The sequence below is a fragment of the Urocitellus parryii genome, chromosome 11 (genome assembly GCF_045843805.1).
Source record: "Urocitellus parryii isolate mUroPar1 chromosome 11, mUroPar1.hap1, whole genome shotgun sequence".
In the NCBI taxonomy this organism is placed as follows: Eukaryota; Metazoa; Chordata; class Mammalia; order Rodentia; family Sciuridae; genus Urocitellus; species Urocitellus parryii.
The window spans coordinates 5,694,659-5,720,504 of NC_135541.1; the positions used below are offsets into that span (position 1 = coordinate 5,694,659).

General features: G+C 41.7%; 1 protein-coding gene across 1 annotated transcript in view; it reads left to right on the forward strand.

Moving 5' to 3' along the window:
- Positions 1-25,846, forward strand: part of Pex14 (peroxisomal biogenesis factor 14) — a 148,581-nt gene that overhangs the window by 13,315 nt on the left and 109,420 nt on the right. The window contains exon 2 of the mRNA XM_026397948.2: positions 12,745-12,792. Coding sequence (XP_026253733.1) covers positions 12,745-12,792 — 48 coding nt within the window. The remainder of the gene's footprint in view (positions 1-12,744; positions 12,793-25,846) is intronic.

The window sequence follows — 25,846 nt, forward strand, 5'->3', positions numbered from 1 at the left end:
CTTCTTTTTATATTTTTGCTAAAGATCTCAGCTGGTGGCTTATAAAAAAACTTACTTTTTTTTTTTTTTTTTTAAAGTCATGGACTGACTACCCTGTAGTGAGATATCCAGGGTCAAGCTGGGATTTAATTTGTCGGGATCCATCTCAAGCCAGATAATGGACTTGACCACTAAAAGGGGCAGATATGGGGGTAGGTGTTTGAAAATGTGTTGGGCGTTCATAAGGCTGGACTGGTCAGACTAGCAGGCCAGCTGAGCTTGGGCATGCACCCCCGTACAGGCGGTCAGCTACTCACTTTTTCAAGAAGTGCCTGGAGTTATATGTTTGTGATGGGAACTTGTCCTTCTGTATGAGAAAGCAGACTTGTCAGGAGTCTCCTTGGAGAGAGTCCTCTTTATGTTTAAGATGGAACAGGTCATCTTTGAGTGCATTTAGCTCTCTTTCCTCTAAATGCCACTGGGACCCTCCGGAGTTATGGCAACAGCCAGAAACACCTCCATGTATTTCTAAATGTCCCATGAAAATGATACTGCCCAGTAGAGAATTATCTGTCCATAATATTATATTAAGAGTAGGCCACATTTATGTTAGGTTCCAGGGAAAGACCCTGCCCTGGTCCTGTACTTGCTTTTGTTGGGCATATATATATCAACTGATTCCTTTGTTTTGATTGTTTAAATAAGAAATTTTAATGATGTCCGTATTTATTGAGTACCAGTGATATTCTGGCTGCTGAAGATACTTTAATAAGATGGTAAAATGTCTGTCTGCAAGAAGCTTAAAATCTACTGGGAGAGAAAGATGGCAAACTAGTTATTTAACAAAGACTATCCAAAGGTATTCCCAGGGAAGTAAGGATGGAGGCTATTTTGGATTTAGTCATCAAGAAACTGTTTTCTAATGAACACTAGACAGGAAATGGGTGCTAGTACTTTTTGGACAGCAGAAATTTCATCATGAGCTTAGACTCATCTAGAATGTAATTGGTGTTGGGCAATTCTCAGATTGGTGCAAAGCTCTCTTAGTTCACTAATGTTGTTTAATTGGTCTGGGACAACACGTGGGTTGGAATGCAGTTTGGGGAAATGCTGTCTCCTCTTAGCAATCCTAACATTGAGCTTAGAGGGCTGGCTTGTGTGTCCAGAAGATAGGAAAACCAAGACTGGAGGACTTTGGAGGGTGTTACTGGGTGAAGTTCCTTGGTGGGGATCTCATGCTTTGTGTGTCCTTGGAAGAATTGATAAGGGCTGGGATATAGCTCAGTTGATAAGGAACCTATGTCAGTGGTGGTCCTGTAGGGTTGGAATGAGAAGGAAGCTTTCTTTTTTATTCTCAATGTTTAATTTTTTAATTATTTGTTTTAGATGTTGATGGATCTTTATTTTATTCATTTATTTATATGCAGTGCTGATAGTCAAACCCAGTGCCTCACACATGCTAGGCAAGCACTCTACCACTGAGCCACAACTCCAGCCCTAAATTTTTAAAAAATATTTATTTATTTTTTTAGTTGTAGTTGGATAAATACCTTTATCTATCCATTTCAATGTGATGCTGAGGATTGAACTCAGGACCCAGCACGTGCTAAGCGAGCATTCTACCGCTGAGCCACAACCCCAGCCCATAAATTTTGGTTTTAAACAATACATTTACATGGCTCATAGTTGAAAAAAGGTGCCAAAGGGTAGATGTTAGTTGTCACTGTATATTGTTTGAAGTTTTTTCCTCTGGCAAATATTAACTACTGAAGAGGTGAACTATTTTTTTGTTGTTGTTGTTTGTGCTGATGGGATGAAATCCAGAGCTTTGTGATTGTTAGGCAAGTACTCTACCACTGAACTACACACCCCACCCAAGAGGAACTGCTTTTAAGGAAAGTTCCTTAGTGACAGTGAGTTATAGTGGTGTGTGATCTAAACAAAATTTGATTGTTTTTATTAAGTAGAAGTGTTCAAATCCCTGTAGGACTAGTTGTCATAGGCAAGTTATTTGACCTCCTTTTCCTCAGTTTCCTTATTAGCAATAATTTTGTGCAAATATTGTGAGAATTAAGTAAAGAAAGCACTAATAAATAAATGCTAGCACTTAGTATCTGCCAGATGAATTGAAGGAAGCCTTTAGGAAGATAATGAACTTTAATACATAACACATTATGTATCAATGAGTTAGAATCATTGTTCTATTCTTTGTCATTTACTTGTCAAATATCTGTTCTTTTTTCTTGTTTTGAAGGCCTAATCTGTGCCTGGCACTCTTCTAGGCCCCAGGGATACAGTGATAAGCAAACAGTTTCTGCCCATGTGGAGATTTTTACTGATGACACATCACTCACATGATCACACAAATATAAAATTGCAGTTTTGCTCAGTTTTTTTTTTTCTTTTTCCCTTTTGGTGTTGGGGATTAGACTCAGGGCTTTGAGCATGCTAAGCGTGGGGCTGAGCCACACTCCTAGCCCTCTGCTCATTTTTTTTTTTTTTTTTTTGTACCATGTCGCAGTCTGGCTTGGCACAAAATCACGAGCCACTCAAGCAGGAACAAACTTTATTTTTGAAACTGCCGCCAATGCCCTGGATGCTCCTGGGAAAAAAATTGCCTATCGACGCATGCAGCGCATGCGGCGTTCTCCCGGATCCCAAGAGGAAGTTCCTCCTCCGGAAATCCTTCCTACCGTACTTCCCCAACCAATGGGAACTCTCCAGGAGTCCCGTAGCAGGCCAAGGTGGACAGCAGGAGTCCAATATCCATATGAATGTAAATCTTAACATAATCATATCATCTCAATGGCTAGCTGGCATCACCTTTCAACCCAAAATGCCATGCATCATATTACTTGGCTGTGGCTCTTAGCATCTCCCCCCTTCTGTTTGATTAAGCAACAAGTAATGTGGCTAGGGACCCTGCCTGTTAGGTTTGTCCAATTCAACATATGGTTCTTACCCGTCATCGGAAAACTGACCTCTAGGCGTCAGCCTCTTGTCTTAGGTTGATACCACTGTAATTGGATCATATCCGTCACTGACTACCGGTCCAGCATATAGCCATACTTGTGGATAGGCCTATGCACCAGTGTGGGGGGGGTGAGGTTCTTTGCCTCACCTTTGTTGGCCCCCAAATTTGGCCTTGGTGCCGGTGTGGGGGTGAGGTTATTTGCCTCACCTCTGTTGGCCCCCAAAATTAGACCATCACTAGTAGAAGGGAGGAGGATACAGAAATGCCACGACACCAAGTCAATTGACGGCTCTTTAGGAAAAATTGCAACACTGGTGACACATCAGCAAAGATACGCCAGCACTACCATAACTCGCTGCATCAACAGATAGAGCACAATGCATACAAGTGATACATAGTCCAGGCAAGTTTTGTAAGCAGTTCAAAATGGAGGAATCTATTAATATGTCCATTTCCTCCCAAAATAAATCGACTCAGTGATTGAGCATTACTTGTTGAGTTATTATTATTCATTGATGCATCAGTTTATACAGTTTGTTGTGATAACTATCGAAGAAACTGTAGTTTGGTTTCATCTTTGTCTTCACCGGCACTGGGATGAAGATAGGAATTCTGACAATGATGCTAAAAAAAAAAAAATTATGTAACATTCCAACAGGTACTAAGAAAACAATTTTTTGAACAATTTACATTATCCTGAACAGAATTATTAAATATAATGAAAAGGAAAGGTGAAAGTAAACAAACAGATCTGTTAACCTGCTTATTTGTACACATATTAAAACAATCCTCAACAGCTGTTTACCCAATTTAAATTAAACCATTAAAATCATGTGAATAATAAAAAAAAATTTGGATCCATTTATTCATGAGCGCTCCTCATATATGATATATGGACATATGCACATATAGACATACAACACAAAACAGAAGTGTGCACACGTAACATACAACACATAAGACAATAGTAAAGGCCTTGTAGCTTTACCTAGGTGAAATCTCCATTGTAATGTTTAAAAACTCCACAGTCAAAAAATAAAACTGATCAGAAAAACATTAACCTAGGTCTGTATGAGCTCAAAAATAAATAGAACTTTATGATGTGGGAAAAAGTAATAATAAAATAGATATTGAAAAAAGCATCCTGGTTAATCACTGTCGAAGATGTAAGAATAGCCAAGCTGGAGTTTTGGATGTTTTGGATATCAGCTGTTATGGATTTGAGTCAAATCATCTTCTTTTTGGTCTGTAGAAATTGTTTTGGTTAATCTCCCTGGAATCCAAATCGGCTGCTGTTCTCCCTGTGGAAGCACACAAATAGAGCCCCGACTCCAGACAGTCACTGGGTCAGGACCTTTCCCTTGTCCTGTTAGAATATCCTTCCAAAATACCTTAGGCTTATGTACATTTTTTGGATACAAATGTCTTTCCGCAGCACTAAGCCCTGATGAATCCAAATTTAAAAAGTTTGGAGTAAAAAGGGTTATTTTAAGTTTATCTTTGGGGGATATATACCCCTTTCCAATTCCCTCCTTTTGTTTTAATAAGTACATTTTAATAGTTTGATGAGCTCTTTCAACTATGCCTTGTCCTTGTGGATTGTATGGAATTCCTGTTATGTGAGTAATGCCAAATGATGAGCAAAATTGTTTAAAAGAGGTAGAAGCATAACCAGGACCATTATCTGTTTTTAACTGTTTTGGAACGCCCACAGTGGCAAAATTTTGTAAGCAATGAGCTATAACATTTTTAGTTTTTTCTCCGGCATGAAGGGAGCCCATCAAAAATCCGGAAGAAGTATCAACTGTAACATGCAAATATTTTAATTTTCCAAATTCTGGCAAGTGTGTGACGTCCATCTGCCAAATATGGTTAGGTATCAGTCCTATAGGATTGACTCCAAGATTAACTTGTGGTAAAAATGTCACACAATTTTGACATTGTTTTATTATATGTCTGGCTTGTTCTTTAGTTATTTTAAAACGCTTTTGTAAAGTACTAGCATTGACATGGAACCTTTTATGAAAATTTATAGCTTCTTCTATTGTGGAGAAAATATGTATGTCATGTGTAGATTTATCTGCTATAGATTTATCTGCTAATTCATTGCCCAAACTAAGGGCTCCAGGCAATCCTGTATGTGCCCTGATATGTCCTATAAAGAATGGATCTTTTCTGTCCCAGATTAGACTTTGTATAGTAGAAAACAAAGAGAAAACAGTAGAAGAAGGGGAAATCCTACCAGCATCTTCAAGGGATACTATAGCATTAACTACATACTGACTATCAGAAAATAAATTAAATACAGAATCTTTAAACATTATAAAAGCTTGTAATACTGCATTAAGCTCTACCTTTTGAGCTGATTGTTTGGGTACTAAAAATGTAAAAGTTTGATCAGGGGTAACTACTGCTGCTGTACCATTATTTGACCCATCAGTGAATATATTTGGAACATTCATGATAGGGGTTTTTCTTGTCATTTTTGGAAAAACTACAGGATGCTTAGACCAAAAAGACAACAAAGGATTAGATGGTAAGTGATTATCAAATGAAACATTAGATTTACACATGATTATTGCCCAAGTATTTAACTCATTAGCTAACTCATCAATTTGATTCATAGTATATGGAGTAATAATTTTATTGGGAGAAATCCCAAACATTCCCTTTGCTGCTTTTATTCCTTTGAGTATTAATTGTCCTACAGCCTCAGGATATCTAGTAAGAATAGTGTTAGGAGAATAAGATAAATGTATCCACAATAATGGACCTTCTTGCCAAAATACTCCTGTAGGAATATTTTTTGTTGGTAGTACAATAAATAATAAAGGTAAACTTATATCAATTCTATCCAAATGCATATTTTCCATATATGTTTCAATGATTTTTAATGCCTTTCTTGCTTCAGGCGTTAACATGTGGGGTGAATTTGGATCTGATGGACCTTTTAGGATATCAAATAAAGGTCCTAGCTCTCCTGTTGGTATGCCTAGATAAGGCCTTATCCAATTTATGTTTCCCAATAACTTTTGAAAGGCATTAAGTGATTTGAGTTGATCTACTCGTATTTGAATTTTTGGTGGACGGACCATGGTTGAGGATAATAGAACTCCTAAATAATTAATTGGAAGATTTAATTGTACTTTATCTATTGCTATCTCTAGATTATAATTTTTTAATAAATTTGTAAGTGTGGCATAACATTCTAGCAATGTGTTTTTATCTTTATGTGCCAATAACACATCATCCATATAGTGAAATATTTGTAGTTCAGGATTTTGATTTCTAAGTGACTGGATTGCTTTGTTAACATAAATTTGACACATAGTTGGACTGTTAGCCATCCCTTGAGGGAGTACTTTCCATTCATATCTCTGATCAGGACCTTCATGATTTAGTGCAGGGATAGTAAATGCAAAATGTGGACTATCCTCAGGATGAATTGGAATTGAAAAAAAACCAATCTTTAATATCTATAGCTAAAACATACCAGGTTTTTGGTAAAGCAGACAATTGGGGAATCCCTGATTGAGCAGGTCCCATAATAACCATCTCATTATTAATGGCTCTTAAATCTTGCAATAATCTCCATTTACCAAATTTCTTTTTAATGACAAAAATGGGAGTATTATGGGGAAATACGGAAGGTTGTATATGTCCTTTTGCTAATTGTTGTTTGACCAGGTCATGGGCTACTTGTATCTTTTCTTTAGTCAGGGGCCACTGAGGAACCCACATTGGTCTTTCTGATTTCCAAGTAATTTTGATTGTCTCAGTGGCCCTTTCTGAAAACCCAATCCATGTCTGTTTATTTCTTGATCTATTTGAATTGGTGCTGTCATACCTTGTTCTTGTTCTCTTAATCTTTTTTCTTTCCTAAAGCCTTGTTTAGCCCTAGTAGTGGGCGTGTTAGGACTGATGTTATTTGTTAATGTCAAACCTAATTGATCTAGGACATCTTGTCCCCATAAATTTATAGGAAGATGATCCAATACATAGGGCTGTATAGTTCCTTTACATCCTTCAGGATCCTTCCAATCTAAGACCATTGCACTTCTATGGGGATTAGTTGCCACTCCTAGGCCTCGAAGCGTTTGAGTGGCTTGTTGTAATGGCCAATGTTTTGGCCATTCTTGACGAGATATGATGCTAAGGTCAGCACCTGTGTCCAGTAGCCCATTAAATTCATGTCCTTGAATATTTAGTTTTAGCATGGGGCGAGAATCTAAATTTAAAGACAGCATAGCCCAATCTACACCTGTGGAGCCTAATCCCCTGGAACCTCTTTCTACAGTACGTATGGAAAATTTATCATGTAGGCTGGGTACTATTAATAACTGTGCTATTCTATCTCCTGGTGAAATTACTGATATACCTCTTGGAGAACTAGGTATAATTTTTATTTCACCTTCATAATCGGGATCAATTACCCCAGGACTTATCATAAGTCCTTTTAGTGTAGAAGAACTGCGTCCCAATAATAAGCCTACTGTTTCTTGGGGAAGAGGTCCTTTTACTCCCGTGGGAATGACTTGAACTCCCATCTCTGGAGTTAGTACTGCTCTGGCAGAGGCGCAGATGTCCAACCCTGCGTTCCCTCTAGTTTGTCTGATGAGGGATTTAATGGATAATGTGTCCTGGGCACTACCTTGATGGTGCTGCTGGGTTCCTTCATTGCCCCGTGTATTTGTGGTTTTGGGCCCCGGAGCATTGGGCCCTCTAGTCCGTTTTTTGGCAATGGAGTTTGATGCCTTTCTCCACGATGTTGTGGGTAAACACTTGGTCTTTGTCCATTTTTTGATAACGGAATACCCTCTATGGTGGTTTGAGAACGGCATTCATTAGCCCAATGTTTCCCTCTGCGGCATTGTGGGCAAATACCCGGTATTCTATTCCTTTGATACCTAGCTTTGTTAAACCCTCCTCCTATGGGGCAACTCCTTTTAAAATGTCCTGTTTGATCACAATTATAGCATGTTTTTGGCCTGGCATCTAAAGCCTGTTGTACTGCTGCCAAGACTTGCCCTTGTACATTAATGTCTCTACATAAGTTTTTTTTAAAAGAGAGAGGGAGAGAGAGAATTTTTAATATTTATTTTTTAGTTATCGGCGGACACAACGTCTTTTGTATGCGGTGCTGAGGATCGAACCCGGGCCGCACGCATGCCAGGCGAGCGCGCTACCGCTTGAGCCACATCCCCAGCCCCTCTGCATAATTTAATATATGTGTTTAAATCTTCATGTCTCCATGGTCTAATGACCTCTCTGCAGCAACGATTTGCTTGGTCATAAGCCAGTAGTTTTATAAATGGCATTGCCTGTTCTGTATCCCCAAATATTCTAGAAGCTATTTGAATAAGCCTATCTACAAATTCAGTGTAAGGTTCATTAGTTCCTTGTATTACCTTAGATAATTGTCTTTGTAAATTTCTATGCCCCTGTAAAGTTTTCCATGCCCTAACCACATCGACAGCAATTTGTGTGTATATGCCAGGATCATATTCAATTTGTTGCCGTTGACCCTCATAAGGTCCTTTTCCTAACAACATTTCTAGATTTCTTTGAGGGTAACTGACTGCTGCATTTCGCTTAGCTATCTCCGTGCAAAATTCCTCATTGGCAACCTTCCATAACAAATATTGTCCTCCATTTAGCACAGATCGACACATGTTAGCCCAATCTGCTGGTGTCATGTCCAAGTTGGTAATAGATTCGACCATACTTATGGTAAAGGGTGTTTGCGTTCCATAGGTTGTTACAGCCTCCTTTAATTGCTTCATTGTTTTAAAATCTAAAGCATGGTGAATTTGTTGCCTTCCTGCCTGCTCAAGTACAGGGCATGCTAATCTTTGAGGTCCTGCCTCAGGATTCCGTCCATCAATTACGGGGGTTGAGGGCCACTCAGCTATAGATGGAGCTGTTGGTTGAATTATGCCCTCTGGTGATAGAACGGAGTTAGTAGCAGCCTCCTGTTGTAACTCCCCCCCTGATGGTTGTTTTTCCTCTAAGCTTTCTTCTTTTAAATTTTTCTCTGACTACCTTGAGAGACCTTCTCTTTTGCTTGACTTAACATGTTTTCTACCATTGTATGGACCTCTAACAATTTACTTAACAGTTTTTCGGTTTGTTTTTTACTAGTTTCTAATCTACTATAAAGGTAACACAACCCAATAAGATAGCATAAAACAAAACCGAAACAGAATGAAACAAAAACGGAACAAAAAATAGTTGAATCAATTTTCTCTTTCTCAGGGCCGTACAACTTCAAACCTTGAGCCAACCATTTTTCCCAGTTTGCCTGAGAAAATTCTAGGGTTAGGCAGCTTGAAACAAAAACAAAATAAATCAAAACAAGAACACATTGTTTTTTGAAATGGTCACCCATTCTCTCGCCTTCCCTCAGGGGTGAGCAATTTTACTCACCTCCAAGCTTCAGGCGTTCCCCGTACGGGCCACCAATTGCCGCAATCTGGTTTGGCACAAAATCATGAGCCACTCAAGCAGGAGCAAACTTTATTTTTGAAACTGCCGCCAATGCCCTGGACGCTCCCGGGAAAAAAATTGCCGATCGACGCACGCGGCGCACGTGGCGTTCTCCCGGATCCCAAGAGGAAGTTCCTCCTCCGGAAATCCCTCCTACCGCACTTCCCCAACCAGTGGGAACTCTCCAGGAGTCCCATAGCAGGAGTCCAATATCCATATGAATGTAAATCTTAACATAATCATATCATCTCAATGGCTAGCTGGCATCACCTTTCAACCCAAAATGCCATGCATCATATTACTTGGCTGTGGCTCTTAGCAGTACCATGGATGAGATCCAGAGGCACATAACCACTGAGCCACATCTTCAGCCTTTTTAAGTTTCATTTTGAGACAGGGTCTTGCTAAATTGCTTAGGGCTTCACTAAGTTGCAGAGGCTGGCTTTGAACTGGTGATCCTCTTGCATTAGCCTCCTGAGTATGCACCACCCCGCCCAGCAACCTCTGCTCATTTCTTGAAGGAGAGGGATATGGTGTCTTGTAGGTGTGTAATAGGGAGCTTCGACCTGATCATGGATGTCAGAGAAAGACTGTTTTCCTCAGGAGGAGTTGCAGCTGACTAGTTGCTGAAGTGGCAGGAAAAGGAGCACCATATGCAAAGGCCCCTTGACAGAGGCCAGTATGTGTTATAGACGGAGCTGGGGAATGTATTATCACTGGAGACCCAAGGTATCATCAGTGGATGTGAAGCCTTGAAGGCCACATTGATTTTTTTTTCTGTCTTCTCTAGCCATAAAAAGCCATTAAAGATGTTACTGCTGGGGCTGGGGTTGTGGTTCAGTGGTACAGCACTTGCCTAGCATGTGTGAGGTCCTGGGTTCGATTCTTAGCACCACATATAAATAAAATAAAGGTCCACTGACAACTTTAAAAAAAAATATACACACACACATATGTGTGTATATATATGTGTGTGTGTGTGTATGAATATGATGTTACTGCTTACTGGGGTGGATAAGGTATGAGATGATCTGATTATTTTTATTTTTGCTGTACTAGGGGTAAAGCCCAGGATGTACCTCTGAGCTACATCCCCAACCATTTTTATTTTTTTATTTTGCGACAGGATCTCACTAAGTTGCCCACACTGCCTTGAACTTGTGATTCTCCTGCCTCAGACTTTTAAATGTCTGGGATTGCAGGTGTGTGCCCCTAAGCCCATCCTGATTACCACAGGAAATGATAGTGTGTTTGCATCATGGAAAATGTTTTGGAAGAGAGCCAGCATGGATGTGGGTGAGCTAATTAGAAAGCTGTTGCAGAGGTCTAGGCAAGACCAAAGTGATGGTAGTAGACTTTTTTTTTTTTTTTTTTTTTTGGCAGTGCTGGAGATTAAACTCAGGGTGGTAGTAGAGATGGAGAAAAGTGGAGGGGTTGATTCCATGGATACTTGGGGAGGAATATTGACAGACTGTGATCATGGGTTAGCTCTGGGAAGTGAAAGAGGAGGAGGAGGAGCAGATCTCGAGGAGTCCTTTCAGATTCTTACGTGTGCATTTTGTTGAAGCTTGTGCCCTTTGTCTAGACAGGCAACACTGAAATGGTATAGGACTCCTGTGGTAGAGGGAAGGGGTTGTGAGACTGCTTTGGGTTATGTGGTGCTCAGAGGGATCAGGCCTAGAGATCTCCCAGTGAGCTTATTGATGCCCAGTGTTCTCGGAGGGCAAGGCAGGGAAAGCTTGTTCAGATTTTTTTTTTTTTTTTAAGAGAGAGACAGAGACAGAGAGAGAGAGAGAGAGAGAGAGAGAGAGAGAAATTTTTTTTTTTTTTTAAAGAGAGAGTGAGAGAGGAGAGGGGGAGAGGGAGAGAGAGAGAGAGAGAGAGAGAGAGAGAGAGAGAGAGAGAGAGAGAATTTTTAATATTTATTTTTAAGTTCTTGGCGGACACAACATCTTTGTTGGCATGTGGTGCTGAGGATCGAACCCGGGCCGCACGCATGCCAGGCGAGCGCGCTACCGCTTGAGCCATATCCCCAGCCCCAGAGAGAGAAATTTTTAATATTTATTTTTTAGTTTTCGGCGGACACAACATCTTTGTTGGTATGTGGTGCTGAGGATCGAACCCGGGCCGCACGCATGCCAGGCGAGCGCGCTACCGCTTGAGCCACATCCCCAGCCCCAGCTTGTTCAGATTTTAGATTGACCCACTTCTACTAAGTTTCATGCTGGTTGACCTTGTCCTGGGACCGGACTCTGCATGGAGGGATAGGGTCTTTCATCCTGCAGAGGCCTTGCCACTGAGCCATGGGCCAGCTGTGAAGTGGCAACCAGACTCACCTTTGGCCCTGTCCCCAAGGAGGCTGGCACGGGCTGTCTGAACTGGCTGGGAGGAGAGTGGAGGCTGGATGCTGGCTTCTGGAATGCACATTGCCTGCACTTGTCTGGATATTATCTGCAGATAAATGGCAATTGACTTTAACATCAGAAACAGTAAACTAATCATAACTCACTCAAACTGCTTGTTTTCTTGTGGGAATTTGTAAATTTCTTTAGAAATTTGTCTGTCTCTCTCTCTTTTTTCTCTAAATTTTGGTCAGCTTAATTGAGGATTGAGGTTTTTGCTTGTGAGGGTGAGGTAGTTGTCCCCAGAAGGAAACAACTGGGGCCAGGCCTGTTGGCCAGTGGTGCCTGTCTGCCTGTAAGTTGGTCTGTTTATTTGCTAGCCTGTCACTAGCTTATTTCCATAAAACACTTAAGTCTGGGACTTTCTTAACTATTTTGTTGGGTAGTATTCTTCCTGACAGGCAATACATATTTGTTCTTGGCTCCAAATAGATGCCTCAAGAAAATCCTGAGTATGGGCAAATGGTGCCCCCTTGTGGCTGTATCTGGTTTTCCAATTTTGCTTTGGGCTCTTCCTAGTCACCTTGAGCCAAGGAGGTAGCAAAAAAGAGGTGTGGCTCTCTCCTTGGTCCTTTCTCTGGCTTTGCTATTTCCATGGATTTTGTGATGGTCCCCAACCTCACCTTAACATCTGACTTCAGTCCTCCCAGATAAAATCAAGCCTTGTTCTTGAGGGCTTTGACAGTGAATCCAACAGTAGTCTATGTTTCTTGGCTAATTCACACTCGTGGGCTACTTCTTACAGACAGCTCACCGTAAAACACTGTAAATTTTTGAGAAACCAGTGGGAAATATAAGAAAGGGGCATTTGTGGGTGTTGTTTGAGAATAGAACATCTTTGGTTTTTTGTTGTCCATTGGGTGGCACTGTGATCTTATTTTCTGTTTGTGTTTCTCTTTGCAGCCAAGCTCTACTCCAGGAGGTGAAAATGTGGTGCCTCGAGAACCTTTGGTAAGTACCCAAGATATAGTATCATTTTCTAGTAATTAAAATACCATGTGAGTTTAAAGAAACCTTACAATCCCATGGTTTGCATCAGCAATGTCCCTTCAAAAGTAGATATTATATGGAGACTTCCTGTGCATGACCTCTGACCTCTGTCTTCTGTTCTAGCATGTAGGGGTTAGTGAAATCTCTCCTTGTTAAAGCCTGGTCTTTTCCAGAACTAAAAGTACCCACCCTAAATGATTATGAACTGCTTTGCGTGTGACAGTGAGATGTCTGAAACCTGGGAGGCAGTGTTGGAACAAGGTTGCTAGGCCCAGCCAGTCTGTCCTGGTTTGTATGAAACAGCCATTCTCTGCTTCTTTGGCCTTTAAGGAACAGATAAGGGAGGGAATTCTGATTTTTCCATAGGGCTGTGACAGGCATTACCAACACTACTATCTTTATAGACTGCTGATAGGGAAAAGGGCTACTAAGTACTAAAGGTAATTTTCTTTGCCAAATGCTTTTGCGTGGTGCTCCGAATCAGAATCCCTGCCTGCCTGCCCCATTTTCATTCTGTTTGGCATTTTATGGCCTGCGGCAAATCCTGTTGGCTGGGTAGTAGGACTGGTTCTTTACAAACCAGGTAAACTTTAGGGAAGAGCCAGTGTTAGGTTCAGTTTTTCGGAGCCTTTTCTCCCTTAGTGGTGACAGCAAGCTGAGGGGGCACTGCGCAGGCTTTTTTTCAGCAGTGCCTGCAGTTGCACCTGCTTTCTTCACTCTCTTCCTGACAGCTGTTGGAGGAGATGACATGAGGTCCTTAGCTGGTATGATCAGGTCCAAATTCTAGAGTGTTTGAAGGCCTTCTTAGGTGGAGGGTGACATGGATCTGGCTGAGCTGTAGACAGGCTGAGATGGTACAAGTGCTGCTAGGACTATTTCAGAGGCGTACTATCATTTGTGTCACCTGCTCTTACCAATATGGGCTCACTTCCAGCTCTCCCACAGTGGCCTCATTTTGCCCTTTGGTATTATTCCTTGGGGTAGGAGGCAGAGAAGGCTTTCCCAGCCTCTCAACTGGGAAGCTTGAGTGTGTCCCATGGGGTTAGCCTCAGAACCACTCAGGCTGAAGTTGTGATTTAGACTGAAGTCCAGGTTGAACACAGTACTCCTCTTCAATCTTTGTCTCTTTAGTTTCTTTTCGATCTATTGATGTAACTATTGATCACCAAAAGAGTGGCCAGCCCTTAGCTGGGCGAGGTGACGCATACCTATAATCCCAGCTGCTCAGGAGGCTGAGATAGGAGATCACGAGTTCAAAGCCAGCCTCAGCAAAAGCAAGGCGCTAAGCAACTGAGTGAGACCCTGTCTCTAAATAAAATACAAAATAGGGCTGGGGATGTGGCTCAGTGGTCAAGTGCCCCTGAGTTCAATCCTTGGTACCAAAAAAAAAAAAAAAAAGAGTGGCCAGCCCATCTTTTGGGGCATGATTGGCCAAACTCTTTGGAAACCCTGTGTAGTTGGCATCCTCACTTACCTCTGGGCATGGGAGCCCTGCAGGGCTTTGCTCTGTTAAGATTTCTGTACATGGCTCTTTTCCTGCTGTATTATGCATCTGCTTGTTGGTCGGTTGTATTTTTATTTCTTTCTTTTCTGGGAGGCCCTGAGCAGTCTTCAAACCCTAGTAGCCTGTGATCGTCCAGAGTTCAGACTCATTCTCTCCAGGCCAACTCTACAATTACCTTATATTTAATTAATATTTTTTTCTCCTCTTTACGTACTTGCTGCATAATTGCTCAGAGGAAAGAAAACACATAGCAGCAATTTATATATATATAAAAAAACAATAATTAAAAAAAAAAACCCGAAATAAACTCCCATCTCATTTGGGCTGATCCTGTGAGTTGGGTAATTAGGGCCCTATTAAAAGGTAGACCCTCCCCCCCCTTTTTTATTAATTTTTTTATATTAAACTCCCACAGTCTCTCAGTCATGCCCTTATTGCTTTTGGCTAACCATTTGCAGCAGCCTGATTAAATGAGGGCACCAGCCGAGTTGTATGGTCTTGTGTGAACAACTTCTTCCTCTTGGGAATGGCAGTGGAAAGGTGTCAGGCTGACAAGCCCTCTGAGGGATGGCTTGTGGGGCAGGTTGGAGACACAGGGCAAGTAGGAGGAGAGCCTGTGGCTGCTGTGGACTGGCAGCCAGCTAGGTAGATAACAGTCTCAGGGTGTTGGAGAGGCTATGGGGTGCCAGCCCTTGCCCACAGCTCTGCAAAGGGCTGAGGTTTGAAGAAACTTAAGTGGTCAACCCCTTCCTCAGAGAGGGGGGTTTCTCAGGCTACTGTGTAACTGTCTCCTGGGGCTAGGCTCACCTCTGCCTTGAGGATGAGAGAGCAGACAGTTGAAGAGTAAAAGTAAGCATTGTTCTTAATTCACATATTGTATTTGGGGAAGAAAAGTCATTTGTACACATGAAACAATTAGCATAAGACTGTATATAATTTTAGCAAGCAGCACAAATCGTATATAATTTGGGCAGAATTGTCTGGCTGGGAATCTTAGTGGGATCCTAGTTATTCGGAGAAGGAAGAGGGTGGTGGGTGGGGATTTAGGGATGGTTTTTGTGACACTCAAGCAAGGTCTTGAGGAATACATACTCCAGTATTGGGGGAATATCCTGCTGAGTTGTTTTGTTTTTAACTGATTGCTCCTTTCTCACAAAATTCCTTAATGGAAGCTGCCTGGTCTCTACATTAAAAGGATTAAGCATCAGATGCTGAAGGCAAATAACCCTGTTTTATTATTATTTTTTTTCCAGAACTAAATGATCTCTTTGAAGTAATTTTTCTCTTTATTAGAAAAGCGAGGGAGCTGTGTGTGGTGGTGTAAGCCAGTAATCCCTGTTTTCTTGGGAGGCTGAGGCAGGAGTATTGCAAATTTGAGATCAACCTTAGTAATTTAGGCAGGCTCTAAGCAACTAAGTGAGACTCTGTCTTAAAATAAAAAATAAAAAGGATGTAGCTTAGTACCCAGGGGATGAAGTCCTTGGGTTCAATCTCAAGGAAAAACAAAAAAAGAAGGATTGTCAGTGTAGCTCAGTGGTAATGTGCTTGCCGAGCATGGCTGAGACCCTAGGCCTTGGGTTCCATCCCTAGCACCAGAAAAATTTTGAGGCATCTGCTTTTTTTTAACACAATGCCTTTATTTTTATGTGGTGCTCAGGATCAAACCCCGGTCCCGCCTGTGCTAGGCAAGCGCTCTACCGCTGAGCCACAATCCCAGCCCCCCCTTTTTTTTTTTTTTAGATGAGGTTTTGCTGTGTTGCCCAGTCTGGTCTGGAAATCCTGGGCTTAAGTTATCCTCCAGCCTCAACCTCCCCAGCAGCTGGGACTGTAGGCGTGTCCGAACACTCCCAGCTTGGCATCTGCATTATTGTTTTGCTTTCTTTGCTAAGGTGGGAAGGCCTAATTTTCATTCCTGTCCTCTCCGGATCATAAAAAAATGTCTTGTAATGTAGTGGTGAGAAGTATAATTGTGTAGTCTCTAAATGACACATTTGTGTTTATAGCCATTCCCTGGACTTGATTCTAGTTGAGAAGTAACCCTACATGTTGCCTTCTCTGATCCCTTCAGTTCTCCCCTGCATCCTGCTCTCAAATAAAACCAACCACACCACTCAGACCATATTAGTGGGATAATAGTTGGTTTATAATACATTCAGTGCTGGGGAGTGCTGAATTAGACCGGTCTTGATAAATTCAGTAAACTGGATTTGAAATTCTCTGATTGTTAGTGATAGAAATTATTAATTACTTTTCTCAATTTATACTCTTTCCATAAGCTTTGCCTCCTAGGACAGGCATTTTGATAGCCCTCCAGAGGGCTGACCTCCAGTTTCTCCCAGACCTGTTGAAAATCTGTGATTTTCCTACAGCCTTTTGTACACGTGCTTGTCCTCAGGCTCACATATCTGTTTCCCATGCAGCCCTGGCAGGTTGAAGCCCTGCCTGGTAGGTCTGTAAGAATGGGGTGAAGGGCTGGGGGTATAGCTCAGTGCTGGAGTGCTTGCTTGCCGTCTTGGCTTCCATCGTGTGTGTGTGTGTGTGTGTGTGTGTGTGTGTGTGTGTGTGTTGAGGGGAGCCGGTACACACATGAAATGGACAGTTGTCTGAATGGGGCAACTTGGTTCCTGTCTTGCTTGGATACCTTTTGAAGTTTTCTTTTGGTTATATGATTTTTGGTCACTTAAAGTAAGCAATAGCAAAGGTTTTGTTATATATCTGCTCACTTGTCTCAGCATGGCTTCTTGGCATTTGGCCGTGCATTTGCTCACCCACTTTACACAGTGCATGTGGTTTTGGCTCAACTAGAATTTTAGCTTTTTGCTCTTTGACATTGGGTTCTTTCCAATGGATGAGTATTCTGCCACCCTTTCTTCCTTTAACTTATAGATATAGGTTTTTTTTTTTTTTTTTGGTTTTCTATCTTGTCCCTGCAGATTCTCCAAAATAATTCCAAATCCAATTCCATGTATTTTTTAAAAAATGATAATTTCCACGTTGTCAGTTTTACTAGGATAAATGTTTTTATTCTTAATTTTTACATGTAAAGATGCTGTGCAGTTGCAGATCCAGAGCTTTGCAAAACTTCTCCATCTCAGTAATTTTGCCCGTGGGGTACAAAAGGATTCTCCTGTAGCCTTGGGTTTTTCCCTGAGAATAAGTGGAATCCTGTCCAGGAGGTTCCACTGTATGTGTTTGAACTCAGTCCCTCTGAAGAAGCCCTTAGATTTTATACTTGGGGTGCCTAAGATTTTTCTTTTTGGTTTTTAGGATAATTTTTCAGAGGCTGATAATCAAATGACTATTAGTATCTTGATGGATTCTTTATTCTTGGCTGGGAATGGTGGTGAATACCTGTAATCCCAGCAACACTGCAGGCTAAGACAGACAGATTGTAAGTTTGAGGCCAGCCTCAGCAACTTAGTGAGACTCTGTCTCAAAATAAAAAATAGAAAGGCCTGGGAATATGGCTCAGTGGTAAAGTGTCTCTGGGGTTAGTACCCTGTCACTCCCCTAATCCCACTTAAAAAAAAAAAAGGATCTCTATAGCTAGTTTCTTGTCTCCTGAAGATCTCTAGCATGTTGCTGGCACAGTCTCCCTTGTATTTGTATCTTTAAAAAAATTTATTTTATTTTAAAAATATTATTATTTATTTAAAAACTTATTTAGTTATAGACAGACACAATAACTTTATTTTATTTTATTTTTTATGTGGTGCTTAGAATTGAATTGAGTGCCTAACATATGCCAGGCAAATGTGCTATCACTGAGCTACAACTGCAGCCCCCTAGTATTTATCTTCATCATTTTTTTTTTTTTTTTTGTACTGGAGTTTGAACCCAGGGGTGCTTTAACACTGAGCTACCTCCTTAGTCCTTTTAAAAAATTTTGGCACAGGGTCTTGCTAAGTTGCTGAGGCTGGCCTCAAACTTGCAGTCCTCCTGCCTGTGCCTTCTGAGTTGCTGGGACTATAGGTGTTCACCACTGTGCCTGACTCTTCACAACTTTTGTGGTTAGAAAACCTTGGTATACTGGCTGGCAGGCCCACTGTGATTCTCATTTTTTTTCTCACAAAAACATTTCTGAAGAATAACATTCACATGCTTGATACACTTCTTTTGTATATACTCATGTATGCCCATGTATATATGCATGTAGATAGCATAATACATATATTTCATTTTATAAAATTCAAAGCATTTGTGGGAAAATAAAATTGATGTTGATACTGTATTCATGAAACTGGTTTACAAGCACATGAGTAATGAAACCAGCCACTTGGAGATTTCAAGAAATTGTCACTTTTCTAGGATAAATAAATATATATGGTAATCCTAATTTTAAAATATTAAATATTATTGGTTGATTTCTGTGCAGTTAGGGCTTTTGAAGTAGCTGTCATTTCTACCTATTGCCCATAGGGGGAACATTATTGGGATAGTCCAAAATCCATCTATGTATGTATGTAAGTATGTATGTAAGAGATAGGGTCTCACTGTGTTGCCTAGTCTGTCCTTGAACTCATGATCCTCCTGCCTCAGCTTTCCAAATATCTGGGACCATAGGAGTGTGTCTTTGTACTTGACTCTGCTCTTATTTTTAAAAATTAAATCAGACTGCAGGAGTGGCTCAGTGGTAGAAGGCTTGCTGAGCATGTACAGGCCCTGGGTTCTATTCCTAGCCCTGAAAAAAAAAAAAAAAGTTAATGGGTACAGATTTTGCTGCTTAAACTCCTTCTAGTAACATTTCTTGAGGGGGCACTCCTCACAATTATTGCTGAGAAACTTGGAATGGAAGTCCAGTGTAAACAACAACTGAAGGATGGGGCTCATGGTGTACATCGCTCATGGTGAGCATGTCATTATGTGACTAGATGCAGGATACTGAGCCTCAGACTCAACTTTTAATTTAATTTAATTTATTTTTTTTGGTGGGTAGGTACCAGGAATTGAACTCAGGGGCACTTGGCCACTGAGGCACATCCTCAGCCCTATTGTATTTTATTTAGAGACAGGGTCTCACTGAGCTGCTTATTAGCGCCTCACTTTTGCTGGGGCTGGCTTTGAATTCTCAATCCTCCTGCCTCAGCCTCCCAAGCCGTGTGGGCTCAGCTCAGATTTTTAGATAGAAAAAAATGTTGGCTTTCCTGCTACCCCTTAGTGGCTCTTCACCAGTATAAATCTTCATGGAAGAAAGCATTTCTTTAAAATGCTAATGTGCATGTATACCAGCTCTGGGTTGGGAGAGTGCTTGAGCTCCTACCTATTCTGCTGGATGCGGGGAAGGAAAACTGGTTAGAACCAAACGCCAAAATGGATGAACTTGAGGAAAGCCTCATTCCATTTCTGGATGGTTATAATCTCTAGGCCACTTACTGATTTTGAAATTACTGCCTCTTCCTGCTCCATCCTTCCTATTATAGTCTGAGGTAGTTTATGGAAAAGACTAGGCGGTGCCCTTTAAGTTGTTTCCTCTTTCAGGTAAATGAAGAGGTTGTTTTTCAGTTTGGAGGTATCCTTTTACAAATAATTATTAGATGAATCGAAACTCTTAGGAGTAATAATTAAAGAAATGGAATTTGAAATAGTTCTTCACCTTTGTTTATATTTCAGGCCTCTGGCTTTCATAGTAATACTTTATATTTGCTACAGTTCCTGTAATCAGAAGCTTTGCCTCTTGGATAACTGAGCACAGTCCTTTTTTTGGAGATGTAGGAATTGAGGTACTAGGCATTTATGTGCCTTTTCTTAGAGCCACACTGTGATGGGGGAATTGGGTTTTTCATCTTGTCCCAGCATCATTCTTTCAGAAGGAATCGTTCTTCTGCTTTTGCTCCTGGAGGTGTAGCTTAGAGTGAGTTCTCTAGCTGTCCTACCACTGTTGAAGACTGAATCTACAATTCTTATTTGGGCAGAAGAACAGTCCTAAAATATTTTTCCTTTGTTTAAACTCCATCATCATCTTATTTGAAATTTTCACATTAAAGAAGTATCACGCCTAAAGGGCATGGCATCAGGTGAACCCCCTGTAGCTCCCAGTTTGAAAGCATGGAGTTTTGTGTTGTATGTGGGACAGTCATGTGCCCTGCGTTTTCCAGGATCATTTCAATGTAAAACATTTGAGCCCATTGTCAAACTGGGCAGACTGATTTTTGGTTTGAAAAATACGATCTTGTAGTTAATCCCCCTGTGCGCTGTGCAAAGCCGCAGGAAGATAAAGTGGTGCTTTGGAGAAGGACGCTTTCACCGCCCTTCCTTCTTCCCTCCCAGCTCTCCTTTCTTTTATGGTTTGTAGTTATAACCAAGATTTATGCTTGTTGCTCCACAAATCTTCTCTCTGCCATTATGAGTTTGTCTGAGCAGTCTAGAGATGGGGCCGACACTGAGTGATTCCTGAGGTAAATCTACCCGGGGGCACTCCCTGTCAGTTGGAGGCAGAGAGGAGCTAGTGCACACCCCCAGTGGAGCGTCAGTGTGGATAAATTATTCTGTCGAGAAGAAGGCAGGCCTCCACCTTCGTGACCTCGTGTCCTAGTGGCCACCCTGGGCCACAGCTCCCCATCTGTGCAGAGTTCATGGGGTGGTTCTTGGGGTCAGCGATCGCTTCCTTTCCCCGCAGCATCTGCCAAGAGGCTGTTCTCTGGCTGTGTCAGCTGCTGCCCAGCCAGACCCATTTTCCCCAGCTTTGTGGTCTCAAGGAATTGCTAATAGAGACTAGCATGAAAGTTGATTGTTTGTACAATTGGTTTAGTTGTTCCACACTTCAATGAAAATAGATTTTAGTGGAGAACGGGGACAAACATTTATTAAACATCTTTTGTCCCATTCTTTGTGTTTTCCCATTGCCATGTCTTTTTTTTTTTAAACATATATTTTATTTTTTAGTTGTAGTTGGACACAATACCTTTATTTTATTTATTTATCTTTATGTGGTGCTGAGGATTGAACCCCGGTCCTCATGTGTGCTTGGTAAGCGCTCTACCGCTGAGCCACAACTCCAGCCCTGCCATGCCCTTTTGTTTTGTGTGTACTTTGGAAAGCCCTTCAAATCTCTTATGAGAAGAAGTAGGGTAGCAGGAATCTATTTTTAAAAATGTGTCAAGAGCTTGCATTGGACACACTCCTCTAATTGACTGACTTGCTATCTGGCCCATGGAACCCACTCCCCAGGTCTGTGTTCTGACAAGGCAGCTTGGCCAGTCGCTCCCACACTTGGTGGCCTGTTCCTAAACCGATGTGTGCCAAGTGTGCTTGTTATTGAACTAGGCCATTTTGTTGAATATGGTGTAAATAGGTGAAATAGATATGTGGAAAGAAGATTCTAAAGTATAATATAGTCTATAAAGATTAATGTGAAAAGAGTGTTTTATAAAAACTAGTTAAATGCTTTGGTAAATGCGAACTGCTAAAAAGATTGCTGTGAAGTTAGGTGTATGACAATAGTTAAACATGGGGCAAGATCATAAAAATCTAGAAGGATTTCCTACTTTGATTACTTTACTAATGTGTGTAAGTTCTTTGCTTTAGAAATTGTGGAGGGTGCGTTATGGGTGGGGTTTATGTAAGAGAAGCGTCTGGGAACTTCAGTCTGTGGGCCCACACTCAAAGAAAGCTGTTGGCTGTACATCAAAAGATTAGTGAATGACTGTACATTTATAGGTTTTCAGTTAATATAAAATGTGGAAGGTATGTAGAGTTAGGACCCATTTTTAATGATTCTCTGCCTTAACTGATTTTTTTGATTAACTGAGCAATTATTAGCTCTAATCCTATAGGCTGGTAGGGTTTCTACTATGTAATACACTGATGTTGGCACTGGTTTCTTTGTTTTTATTTTATTTGATTCTCACACACCTGTGAGGATTATCCCTGTCCTCATTTTACAGTGAGGAAACTGAGGCCAAGGTCAGTCAAGGTACTGTAGCTAAAAATGGTATAACTGGAATGTGAAGTCCCGTATCTATACTGCCCAACTTGAGCAGATATGGAGCACATGTCTGGGTATAGTGTGGACCTCGATGTCAATGGCGCTGGCACTGTGGGAGGGGGCTCTGTGGTCAGGCCTCAGCCCTGCCAGGCTGCTGGCTGATCTGCATTTCCTCTCTGAAGTTGCTGCCTTACTCTGCTTTCCCTGCTTGGAGTCTTTTGTATGCATCTTAGCTGTTGAAAAGGCACCTATTAATTTATCACAGGTGACGTGTGCCTCCTCAGGCTTGGAGGAGGCGTCTGCACCTATGTACCTCACTAATGACAGGTTATGGGATAGAGGGAGATAATAGGATCTTTTCATCTGAAGTCTGTGTAGATGGTGCTATGTCTCTGGTAGCTTCTAGGGGGCAGCAGCCGCCTGCTGTTCCATCTCCCACTGGCAAAGAGGAGGTTGGACAAGTAAGCTATATGCTTTGACTGTAGCTCTTAGAAGTGCCACGCAGGTTTTCAGGGAGGCACCTGAATCTGCCTGAGTAAACAGTATCCAGGATTCTCCGTTTCTCCTTTCTCTGCCTCTCAGGTAAAACCCTCTATCTGTGTCCCCTTCAGCATCTACACATTACTCATAGTCAGTTAAAGCAGCAACGCTCACCTGCTTCGAAGATAAGAGAACGGTGATGAGTTAACAGAGTAGAATCTTCTTGTCAGATTTTACTTTCTGCTAACTGCTGGACAGTGATAACCCGCTCTAGCAATGTTTTGAGGGTTTGAAACTCTCCCTGTGGGCCCGAGTTTTTATTCTGTTGGGAATACCACTGTCATAAAGTGGGTTAGCTGTTTTTCTGTCCTCACTCCTACGCCCGTCAGTCACTCCCTGTGGCCAACCCAGGCTTACAGAGATTTTCCTGCAATTCCAAATGACTTCTCTCAGAAGCACATGGAAAGGAAAACTTTGGATTTGCCAGTTGTTTAGACATTGGGGCCCAATGCTGCTTTATGGGCTACTTGGGCCTTGTTGGGAATGAATGACTAGCTGCCCCTCCCAGAAGCACCTGCTTCGCCCTGGCCCTGAGTGCTCCTGCCTGCCCACAGATCCTTCTAGCCATGTGGCTAAAACAAGTGCCAGAAAGGAGAAAGGCTGGCTGCAGGCCGACCTGGGCAGGGGCACTTCGGCCCTGTGAGGTCCTTTTAAGATCAGCTAAGGCTTCTCAGTCATGACTCCCCTGCAGGAGGAGAGGGCTGCCTGCACCGTGTTCTTGGGCTTTGCATCCTCTTGGGCCCTCCTCTGAGGATCCTGGGGCACTGGGGAAGGGCAGGAGTTTCCGTGCAGCCCCATTCCAGAGGGGCTTCATCAACGACAAAGCCATGCCTCAACCTCATCTCCTGCTCTCTCTGTTGTCTCTCTGAGAAATGACAGTTAATAGAAAATGTTAATGAAGAGAAGAAATAGCTAGAAATAGTGGCAAATCATTTGACAGTGGAGTGGTTTATAACTTCTGTTTATCAAATGATTACCATTATCATTATTGTTATTTCTATTGGATTTTCGAAGATTTCAGCCTGGTCTCCAGAGCCCCATTTATAAGACATTTTATTTCTTCCTTTGTACTCTCTAGAAATAACTTTATTTCCAGTGAAATCCAGATCCTCGGCCCCCTGCCCTAGCTCTGTTTCTCTCCCTTCCTTTGGGCTTCTCTTCCATTACCTCAGCAGGCTCCGTCAGGTGGGGTATCCCCAACTGACCAGGCTGGCGGAGCTAATACTGGCTGGAGGAGCGCTGTGGTGTTTGTTTTTGCAGTTCCTGGATTTGGTTTAATGTACAATTGATTTTTTTAATGTATTTAATCATTTTTTTCTTACCTCATAAGGATTAACCTGCACAAACCTCATTTTATCCTAAGTGTGGCTTTGGGAGGATGGGAGAAGAAAATTGAGTTTCTCTAGCTTATTCTGTTCTTTTTACTTTTTATTTTCCGAATGGCTTTTCCTGCAGAAGCAGCTCTGTAAAATACAATGTATTTTCATGGCCATTACTTACTCATTACTAACTGGTCTCTCCTGCTTCCCTTTGTCTGTGAACTAAATACAGGGGCCTGAAGGTAATTGGTAGCTTTATCACAGGCACACCAATTATAGATCAACAGGGAAGGCAGCCCAGGAATGGTTTGTGGTTGGCACTGGCTGCCCACCTAGCAAATGTGAACTACCATTCTGTGTCTGCCACCAAGTTGGAACTGACTGGGTTGGTCCTTTCCTAATTTTGTACTTTGGCTCCTGCAATTGCCTCTCATGGTCTTACTGATTGACAGGTTTTGGTCTCATTTCATCCCTATCTGTGGTTCTTGCATCCACCTTGTTTCTAGTTCATACTTCCATGTCATGTACAAAAATTCATATGTATAAAATATCAATTTTCAGAGAGTTTCTTACATTTTGCAGAGATGGAGAGTGCTGGGAATTGAACCTTGGTCCTTATGCTTGCTAGTCAAGTGCTCTACCACTGAGTACACTCCCAACCCTCTGTATTTTTTTTTTTTTGTGTGTGTGTGTGTGTGTGTGGTTCTCTGGTGCCTAGAATGCTTAGGTGGCAGGCTGCAGATAAATGATTCTCTTGAAACCAGTGGTTTTCTGTACATTTTTGTCTGCTGAGTTCAAGTAAAGGTGTATTTGTGGGTGCCAGTTTATCCCCCTTTTTTGAGAACCTATTTGCATCCCACCATATCTGTTTTGCTCTGGCACAAAGAGGGAAAAGCCCCTTTTCACTACTAGGCTGCCAGGCACTGTGTAAGGCTTTTAGGTGCAGAAGTAGGAAAGGAGGCCCTATGTTGTATGGCCATGTTTCCAAGTGGAATACTTTTTGCATTTGTTTGTCTCCCAGGTATTTGGCACCTCGGCACTTTGCTAATAAACCTTCTGCTGGATGGGCATATGCCATGTTGCTCCTCTCTTGGCAGAAAGTAGACACTCAGTGTACATTTGTGGCATGAATCAGTGTATATGCTCACTTCTGTATGTTGGAGATGGAGAGCTAAGGAGCTGGCTTGCACATTGACTGCCTAGCTCCCTCCTAGGAACCTAGGGTGCAGCATTCCCACTTGGGCACACATACGCTGATGTTTGGTGAATCGTTGCCACGTAGGCAGCATAAAGAGGGCATTTTATGAAAGGGAACATCAGAGGAAACATTATAACTGAGACCTTTATAGCCTTATCATTATTATGGTTTAAATCTTGACAGTCTTTATTTGCAGTGACACTGGGACCAGTAAAGACAATGCTCACTCCCACCTCCTCGTTCTTTCTCTCCACATCCTGTTCTGTAGCTGTGGTGCACCGATAGGCATCGTTAAATGTGCAGGCAGCAGAGCTGCTTTTCAGTTTGTCTAGAAACAGCCTCTTTTGACTCGAGTTGGAAACCAGATGACTCACCATTCTATTTGTTTTATTGCAACTGTCATTTTATAAAATGCCCTGAAAACTTTAAACTGAAATGCCAAAGTAAGGTGTTTTTTTTTTCTTTCTTTTTTTTGGTTATCTTTTCTGTTATCTCTCATCTTTTATGTTTCTCTTTCCCTCTTCCCTTTC